A 10,616-nucleotide genomic window follows, 5' to 3' on the forward strand; every position below is an offset into this window, starting at 1 on the left:
CAAAGAGAGACAGATGAGAGAGAGGAGAGAGTAGACAGAGAGACACATGAGAGATACATGAAAGAGAGCGGGCCGAGAGAGACATATTCGAGAGAGGGAGAGTTTGGAGAGATTTTATTTTATTTTATTTAAGAGTAAAATGACAAATTAGTCCTCCAAGATGCATGTTACATCAAATCTAACCTCAAAAATTTTTTTACATTAAATTGAACTTTGAGAGATTAAGTGTACATCAAATCCGACCTCAAAATTTTTTTTACATCAAATTGAACCTTGAGAGATTAAGTATATATCAATTCCGACTTCAAGAAATTTTTTACATCAAATTGAATCTTGAGAGATTAAATGTACGTCAAATCTGACATTCCGTCAGAATTTCGTTCAAAAATGGATGAAAAAATCTGATCTAGCATTCAACAGCTGATGTGACATTGTTTGATTGTTTTATTCCATTTTTTTTTATTTCCCATTTCTGTCTGTTTTCAAAAAGTATTTCCTACAGTTCACTCGCTTTTCAGTCGGAGGCGGGAAAAACTTCATCCTCCCAGCGCGTTCTCTTCAATTGTTGGTACTCTCGGCGTAGAGAGCTAGAGACAAGGAGAGAGAGGGTGACAAAGAGATTACGGCGACAGTGATTGACGAGTCTAAGCCGAGAACACCAACGATTGAGGAGGACGTCCCGGGACGATGAAGTTTTTCTCGCCTCCGACTGAAAAGTGAGAGAACTGTAGTGAATACTTTTTTTAAGCCAGACAGAAATGGAGAATAATTAAAAAATGAAAGAAAACAATCAAACAATGCCATATCAGCTGTTGAATGTCAGATCAGATTTTTCCATCCATTTTTTGATGGTATTCTGACGGAATGTCAGATTTGATGTACACTTAATCTCTCAAGGTTCAATTTGATGTAAACAATTTCTTGAGGTCGAATTTAATGTACACTTAATATCTCAAGGTTCAATTTGATGTATACTTAATCTCTTAAGGTTCAATTTGATGTAAAAAATTTCTTGAGATCGGATTTGATGTACACTTAATCTCTCAAGGTTCAATTTGATGTAAAAAATTTATTGAGGTCAGATTTGATGTAACATACATCTCTAGATGACCAATTTGTCAATTTACTCTTTATTTAAATATATTTTCTGCATTTTTATTATTTTTCCTTTTTTTATATATTTTTATTTGAAATTTTCAAATTTTATATCTTCATTATGTGACATGTTATGATTAGTTTTACGTGACAAAAGTGACATATAGTATCTGCCACAACAACAATAGTTGACGGCGTTAAGAGGAAGATGACATAATGCACTACATTGAAATAATTTTGAAAATTTATGTACAAGTTGTAGCAAAAAATTATTTTTGTACTACATTTAGAAAACTTTTTATACCACCAAAGTAATTTATCGTTTTTCTGTTACAAAAGTTAAAATTTTATTTATACATATATATAAACAAGTAAGTAAAAACTCATCAATTTGTTAACGCACGTTCTTTATATTAATTACAAGCAGAAGTGGGAAACGCCTTCGATCTCACAGGGAAAAAAAAATACTTGATCAAAATATTATTAATGAAAAAATAACCAAATAAGTCTGAAAAATTAACCAGATATATTTGGTAACCGTGCGCAACCAAGGGAATTCCGAGGGATTTATCCCTCGGTAATTCCATATTTTTCAGTAGTGATATGCGGTCAAAGTTGAAAAAGAAAAATCAGAACTTCCTCCACAAACCTTCGCCGCAGAAGAAATATTGTATTACCTATATGCCCGTTCTAAGAGTGATCGTCGGTCATTTTTGTATGCACCTTTACCCTATATGGACAGGCATTTCATCTAGTTTATAATAAGAGGTAATTAATAACTCTTTTCTTTTAAATTTTTTTCTTTGATTAAATAAAAGGAGAGAGTACACAAATTAATAGATTTTCCGTTTTTGGCAAAGGATGATGAGGCAATAACATCATCATAAACGTTTCCTATTCTATAAGAAAAAAATTTCTTAATTTGAGGTTGATGCTTGCGAGGAAGCGGATAAGTATATTGCGGGCCAACCCGACTTAATATGATGATGAAATATTATATATATATATATATATAACGAATTATGAAACTATTATAATACATCCTAATCGCATAATCGACAAGTTTTCAGGAATAAAATTACAATCAGCGACATAGTGTTATTAGTTTTAGGGCTTTTATTACTGATTTTATGGTTTATTTCATTTTCTTTGGGCTAATTAATTCAATGAACAATAATCACAAAATTTATAGTTATATATATGTTAATTTACATAATCTTAAATATGTTAATTTACATAATCTTGAAAAGGTTTTACAACATGAACACATATATAAGTTTAGGTTCTTTCCATGGCACTCAAAATTTAATATATATATATATATATATATATTATCTCTCTCGATTTCGCCGAATATCTTACTCAAATGGTGTAAAATAATTTACAATGTATCCTGCTGAGTATGATGAGCTTTCCACAATCATATTCATGATCATTAGATTGATTTTTTTTTCAGGAACGTGTTGGCAATAGTACAGCTTATAAATATCTTTCGATTCTTTTAGCATTTTACGGTTTTTTATTTACATAAATTATACAAGTAATTAAAGTTTATCGCTTGAACGAAAAGTAACAGCTGACTTTTATTGTCCAGTGTTGAAGGACATGCGGGAACAACTAACAACTAATACATATACATATACATACATACATACATACATATATATATATATATATATATATATATAAACTAGCTACTGCCTTGGTGGATAATATCCAAATTGTTTTGTCATTTGTTTGGTGAGAAGAAGATGAACTGCTGGAAAACCCGAGACTTCTCGTAAGATACAAGTTGAACTTTTTTCACATATTTTTCACTCAAAAGAATGAAAGCGTTAAAACTTCATAGACATATTTCTACTGGAACAAATGATAACATTTGCAATTATCTAATAAGAATTTTGTTGTTTAACTATATATATATATATATATATATATATTTGATGAGTGTTGTTTTTCCTTCATTTCATTAATCAAAATTGGTATTCACATGTACACCCTGCATTCAAGAACACAAAATTCAGAAACTAGCTCAAGCCTTATCTGTAAAGCTATATATTTTATTTAATTAACATGCATGATCCACGATCAATCTCGATTAGTTGTTGTTTTATTTACTATTTTTTTTAATAATCAGTTGAGAAATTGAATGCATGATATCTGCAAATTATGACCTTACAAATAATACTAAAAGATCTGCTATTCACATTTATCATGGATTGAGATGATTTGCTATATATTCTATTCATTAGCTAGCTAGGAGATCTAATACAGTTGAAGAAAAATATCAATAATGGACCCCCAAGTTATAAATGGACTATTGGAGGACGTCCTGAAGAGGCAAATAGGAACATATACTTTTTTCACCTTTAGATGATCGATTACAAGAAATTTCATTGAAATTTGATATAAATATTTTAGAATGCCAAAATGTTGGGGGAGGCAACTGCTATCGAGTCTCCGTAGATCTATTCCTAAAGTATATATTTATTGCAAATTTCTATTTATTGATATCCGCTACATGGTAACATAAAAGCATCCACAATGATTGGATCCCTATTCGACCTCAAGAAATTTTTTTACATCAAATTGAACATTGAGAGATTAGGTGTACATCAAATCTGACATTCCGTCAGAATACCATCAAAAAATGGATGAAAAAATCTGATCTGGCATTCAATAGCTGATGTGACATTATTTGATTGTTTTCTTTCAGTTTTTTAATTATTCTCCATTTCTGTCTGGCTTAAACAAAGTATTCACTACAATTCCCTCACTTTTCAGTTGGACGCGGGAAAAACTTCATCGTCCCAACGCATCTTCCTCAATCGTTGGTGCTTTCAGCGTAGCGTCAATCACTTTCGCCGTAATCTCTCTGTCACCCTCTCTCTCCTTGTCTCTAGCTCTCTACACCGAGAGCACCAACAATTGAAGAGAACGCGCAGGGAGGAGGAAGTTTTTCCCGCCTCCGACTGAAAAGTGAGTGAACTGTAGAAAATACTTTTTTAAGACAGACAGAATTGGGAAATAATAAAAAAATGGAATAAAACAATCAAACAATGTCACATCATCTGTTGAATGTTAGATCAGATTTTTTCATCCATTTTTGGACGACATTCTAACGGAAGGTCATATTTGATGTACAATTTAATCTCTCAAGATTCAATTTGATGTAAAAAATTTCTTGAGGTCGGATTTGATGTATACTTAATCTCTCAATGTTCAATTTGATGTAAAAAAAAATTTGAGATCGGGTTTGATGTACACTTAATCTCTCAAGGTTCAATTTAATGTAAAAAAAATTTTGAGGTCAGATTTGATGTAACATGCATTTTTTGAGGACTAATTTGTCAATTTACCCAAAAGAAAATAATGTGGCTTCTTTGTTGCTAGTGGTAGCTGGCACTGTGTGGGCTCGCTGTTGTCATGCGGCAGCCGCCCAATGGAAGGGGGAAAGAGTTGTCCTTAAAAAAAAACACACACACATATATATATCAAGTGGCCCGCTACCACTGACATGCAGCAAGCTCCAATTGGAGCCTGCCGAAGTCGGGACGGTCCAATGGAGGAAAGGAGCCGCAACGTGACTAAGGACGGACGCAGGATTTTGGTTGCGGGGAGGGGAGGCGAGTTCTTCGGGGGTGATTAAGAAAGTCAATCTTCGAAGTTAGAGGGGGCAAACATCGGTATTTTTATCAAAAATTTAAGTAAAATATACCACTTTCTTTATAACGTCAAAATTTTAGAGGGGCGATTACCCCTCCTCCTCCCGGATCCATCACTGGCAACGTCCTGACTGCTACTACATAAGCAGCCGGGACGGCTCCAAGAGCCCCATTGTGGGTGCTCTAAACGAGTAGTATAAATATATAGGATAAGTTTTTATTTTTTGATAAATATGATCAATTCGTTCCACATAAATTGGGGTAAACAAGTACACATATATATATTCTCATTAAAAAAAGTACACATCTATATTAATGATATGCATATGCATATATATGTATATATTAGCTCGGAAGACGAGTCCGGAGGCAAAGTAGAGGTGATGACAAATTAATTAATAAATTTTCAAATTAGTAAGTCGTTAGAAGTTGGGTTAGGGTTTGGTAGGGGCCCTGATCTACATCTCTTGACCACTGAACAGTTTTCGTGCAAGCAGAGATATAACAACCAAAAGTCCATGTATCTGATATAGACATGTATATGTTGATGAAGATAGTTAGAAAGATAAGGAATTTTATTATTATTATTATTATTATTATTTTCATTTATTACTGTTGTGAGTTGTTATCTCTCATCGGAAAAAAATAAAAAGAGAATATTTAATATATTATATATAAGATGATTGGATCTACTTTCTTATGAATTCAAGTTTTTAAATGTACATGAGTTTAACCACTCTTCGAAGAAGATAATTTTCACATAAACTTCTTTTTTTTACTATGCGCATACATCTCTTATAATTCAAAAAAAGAAAGCGTTAGTAACACTTGGCAATGAATAAGATTAGGAAGAATTAATACGTAAGCTCAATATATATATTTCTACATCCGAAGCTATAATCAGGTTGGCTGAGGATGTGGCTTGTGATTTACAACTAAACTAGAGCAGCTAGCTAAGCTAATTAAGGTGGCTACCGTCGAATTTCTATATGTTCTCCTGAGTTACTTTTTGACTTGAAATCCTGTAATCAACATCATTATATCTATATATAGCTAGCTCGATCGGCTACGTCTCTCTCTCTCTCTCTCTCATCTCTCTCTCTCTATATATATGTATATGGATATACACGCATGGTATTGAATCCTTCATCAGTTTTAACAGCTATCTTCTCCAATTCCAATTTACATATCCATCTTATTAGTATCTTTCCCAGCCACATAATCTGCACCATATACATATATATGCATATATTTGTAATCATATTGTTCATGCATGTCCAGTGCTAGTGCTACCCTCGGCATAGGGTTGGGGCCGGGTGACACTGCGTACACTACATTGGGAAATTAATTACTTGATATCAGTCATCACTTGAGATCAAGATATATATAGGATGGGAAGAGCACCATGCTGCGATGATAGCGGGGGAAGCTTGAAGAAGGGGCCATGGACTCCCGAGGAAGACCAGAAGCTGGTAGACTACATTAAGAGGCATGGTCACGGGAGTTGGAGGGCCCTCCCCAGGCTTGCTGGCCTCAACAGGTGCGGCAAGAGCTGCCGGCTGCGTTGGACCAACTATCTCAGGCCCGACATCAAGAGGGGCAACTTTTCCGAGGAGGAGGAGGAGCTCATCATCAACCTCCACCAAGTTCTAGGCAATAAGTATATAATTGTAACTATTATATTCCTAGTACTTAAATAAGTCTGATGGCTGAGCTGATCATTCATTTTCGTATATGCATTAATTAATTGCCTTCAGTAGTGAGGAAACATACGTACGTGCATTGATGCAGGTGGTCGGCGATTGCTGCACACTTACCAGGGCGAACGGACAATGAGATAAAGAATTTCTGGAACACGCATCTGAAAAAGAAGCTGCTGCAGATGGGGATAGACCCTGCGACCCACAGGCCGAGAACTGATCACGATCACTTGGTCAGCCAACTGCTGGCAGGCAGCTTTCCAGGGCTGCAGCAGCTGTTTGCCACCGTCGCTAATTATAATTACAATTACAGTAGCTTGAGCAGCGGTCTCCTGATGACATTGATGAACAGTAACAATAATCCAGCGGCATCAGCAGCAGCACTAGCAGCAACCCTTTGGGCAGCGGACAGTAATATAAATAACAGCAACACGATCATGTCGAAACTGCAGCAACAACTGCAATCCTCTTCATCATCATCATCAGCGACAGCAACCAATGATGCCTACTTCCAGCTCATGAAACTAAAGCTGCGCTTGCATGATGGTTCGCTCATTCAGCAGCAGCAGCCGCAGCCGCAAGGTATGCACGCATGGAAGCTACCTGCTAACAGTCTTTATCTCCTGATCAATATCTATCACTATGGCGTAATTAATTAGCGAATAATGAGTATCTAGTAATATGCCAGCGACCACTGTCAATGATGATATATATAATATATATAAATAAATATGATTCATATATGTATATTAATATTATTGCAGGAGCAATAGCACATTCCAGCTTCTCCAAGTCATCGTCATCAGTGGACCATAACTCATCTCGTTCATTACCCAATGAGTATCTTCAATACTCCTGCGGTGGTAAGAACTCTGAGCATGACCATCAGCTCGAACCAAAAGGAGGAACGGCAGGATCAGCAGCTGGCTTAGTTAATAGTAATAATGATCCATGTCAGCCATTATCTCGAACAAATACAGTATCCCTGGCAGAAGAGAACATCATCCCAACTGCACCTGTAGCTAGTTGTAACAATTTCCAGGAGCTACTGATGAAAGATCGTCAAAATGATCAATTTCTTCTAGGTGATCTTCATGAAGAGTCTCCTTCTCTTCCTCCTCGTCCGCCTCATCATAATCATCTTCCTATGAGTACTAATGGTGCCAGCTACCGGCCACTAGCAACAGCACTATCATCATGTGATGACAGCAGTTTGTTTGCCGATATTGAAAATTCGATCCCGCCACTTGTATCAGCTGAACTAATTATGGATCGGAAGGAGATGAAGAAGAGTACTTGTAAATCATCATCCAAAGACAAATATTCCACGGCTGCAGCGTCCTGCACTTCTAATACAACTTACGAAGGTTGGGGTGATATCATGGCTGATGACGATGCCAGTGATTCCTACTGGAAAGAATTCATTGAGTAGGTATTTAACGTTCATCTTAACTTATAATAACTCTATATGTTTACCATATATATCACCCACGCACATTCATTATTCGCACTTATATATTTAACTAAGTTTAATATATGGAATATTAAGTACTGTTAATATATATATATATATATATATAGATTACCAATTATAATTAAGTTAGTTTGGCGCCTTTCGGATTAACTATATAGTTTTTTATGTTTATCGGAATACCTGCAGCCAAGAACTGTGCAGCCGGGTCCAATCTCACCCCAGAAAGCAAGCTCTCAGGGACGACCTGCTTCAACGTAACTGACAGTTAATTTGTAAATTAGTCAAGCACGTTTTGATTGATCGTCAGTATAGAGCTAGGAGGTATATATGTTATTGTTTATACCGGGTGAAAAGCTATATGTTTCGAGCACCCAAACGGAAAAAAATAAATAAATTATCTGTATCATTTATGTTGTTTAATTAGTTGGGGATCGTCACGTATCATTTACTTCTTCTTGCTTTTTTTTTTTCTCCTTTTTCTTAAATTTAGGGGCTGATTCATATATTCCATCACGGTCTTATAATAGTATGCTGGAATTTTCTTTTTTGGGTAATATTTGCATGCTGTAATTTTGTTACATTTGTTGAAAGAAGCTGACGAAGAGTACCAAACTGGAGACACAAACCTCAAATATATAGCGCATCTCCGTTTAATACTTATATATATGTGCTACATTTTGTTTTGGTAATAAAAAATGAGAATTGTAATTGCAATAGTTGGTGGCACAATTATTATTTTTTCGATTACAAAAAAGATTTTTAGACCCGCTAAAAAGAAGAGAAAAAGCAAAAAAGAAGAAAAAAAAAGATAAATTTCACTAGTGATAATCTAACCTAAAACCTATGAAAGGCTTATTGTTACACTGCATCCCGTTTGTTACAACTACTACATTTAGATTAACCAGAAGCTTAGGGAAATATGAGATGCTAATTAATTCAAAGGGCTATATAGGAGGAACTGCGAGGGAACCCGGTTAGTAAGACATCACGATGGACTTCAAGAATAAGAAATGATGTCAGAGTCGATCATGGTAACAAGTATGCGTGTGTATACACACACATATAATATAATATAATAAATACTCGCCGATGAAAAGAAAAAAATAAATATCCGTATACTTTATCATTGGAATTAGTCTACCACCCGTGCGTTGCACGAACTTATTTTATTTGTTTATCTAGTATTATATTTATAAATTTATAATGTTAAAATATCATATATTAATTTTATTTATATTAAATTCACTCAATATTTTAAGATAATCATCAAACTTAAGCATAACATATGGATTCTAATAAAATAAAAAATCCAATAAATTTTTTAGGTAATATTTTAAAAAATTTCATAATTCTAATGGTTCATTATTACTTACTTTTAGTTTAAAAGAGTATTGTATTGTATCTTCATAATATTTCATTATCTTAATTTATGTTATTTTTTATATTTTTAATACTAATTTTCAAAATAATATTTACTTTTATATATTTTTCAATTGTATTGATTGAAGTACATTTATTATTTTGCAAGTCAATTTTAATATATGTATGGATATGCAGAGCTAATATACGTATATTATTTCTCAAGACAAACCAACAAGCTAATTATATATTTAATTAATTTAAAGTCAATTCACCCATATTTCAAGGATTAATTCAAAAGCTTAATTTGATATAATTACGACGTACGTAAATTCAGTTTTTCGTCAATGTTCAGGGACATTAATTTTATGTGAAGACATGTGTATATAGAGTGAGGAGAGTAAAATCAAAAGGCGTGGAGGTAGAATTAATTTAAATCAATGACTCTAGTTATTAATCTGTGGTTGTATGTACGTATGTATAGCTTCCATTATCAATGATGTATGTGTGGTGCACGAAACATGCATGTTATTGAGTCAGTGGGTGAGCGCGGCAGGGATCTATCAGGTCGTTGCATTGACCGATATCGTTTGGTTATCTGGACATGACATGCACACCATGTACAATCAGGCTGATGGGTTGACCTAACGAGGAGTAATTAATTAATTTAAGAATGTAATAGAATAATTTGGACCCTTAATTAGGGGATTATATATCGAATTTTTGGATCATGAGGTGAAGAGAATCGAACAGAGGGGGTTTTGCTTGTGGGGAGAGCAACCGTTATGAATGAACGATATTCCCGATCAGTAGGTACGCTATATATTAACTAATCCTTTACCTACTTAACCCCCATTCCCTTTATTTTATGCCAAATTTGTTCAAGATTCCAACCAAATTGCTTATGATGATCTCATGTGGTTATATCAGACACTAAGCTGATATTTGATCGAAAGGGCGAATCTGGGGCCCATTTTGATACACACGCACCATGTACCAGCTATATTAGCTAGCCAGGTGCTTAATAATAATTATAGTAATATTAATAATACCATGGTTTATGAGCACATGTATAAATTTATAGACTTCAGGTCCAAACGTACGTAACAGTCCCTCTCTGATATTAACTTGATACATACGCAATACCATCTAGTTATTAGGTGTACGTTTGTTTCTTCGTTTTAGGTATACTGTACTCTCATAAGTGCTTCCCCCGTCATGTCGAACAATTGACGGAATAAATGCAAAGGATTGTGACGGCATGACATTTTCTGAAACAAAATAGAAACAACATGTTTTTAAAGGAAATTCTAAAAGGATGTG

At 34.4% G+C, this 10,616-nt stretch overlaps 1 protein-coding gene across 2 annotated transcripts; it reads left to right on the forward strand.

The window, feature by feature from the left end:
* Positions 1 to 5,843: 5,843 nt before the first annotated feature.
* Positions 5,844 to 8,357, forward strand: LOC116203057 (transcription factor MYB41-like). 2 transcript variants are annotated; one of them, XM_031534722.1, is made up of 4 exons: positions 5,844 to 6,420; positions 6,552 to 7,042; positions 7,225 to 7,888; positions 8,121 to 8,357. In XM_031534722.1, the coding sequence occupies exons 1-4, from the start codon at positions 6,152 to 6,154 to the stop codon at positions 8,194 to 8,196; spliced, it is 1,500 nt and encodes a 499-aa protein (XP_031390582.1). In that variant the 5' UTR covers positions 5,844 to 6,151; the 3' UTR covers positions 8,197 to 8,357. The 2 variants fall into 2 exon arrangements, with proteins under 2 accessions (XP_031390582.1, XP_031390583.1); XM_031534723.1 differs by having other exon boundaries at positions 5,845 to 6,420; positions 7,225 to 7,892.
* The last annotated feature ends 2,259 nt before the right edge of the window (positions 8,358 to 10,616 follow it).

Source organism: Punica granatum, chromosome 4, assembly GCF_007655135.1.
Source record: "Punica granatum isolate Tunisia-2019 chromosome 4, ASM765513v2, whole genome shotgun sequence".
NCBI classification, from domain to species: domain Eukaryota; kingdom Viridiplantae; phylum Streptophyta; class Magnoliopsida; order Myrtales; family Lythraceae; genus Punica; species Punica granatum.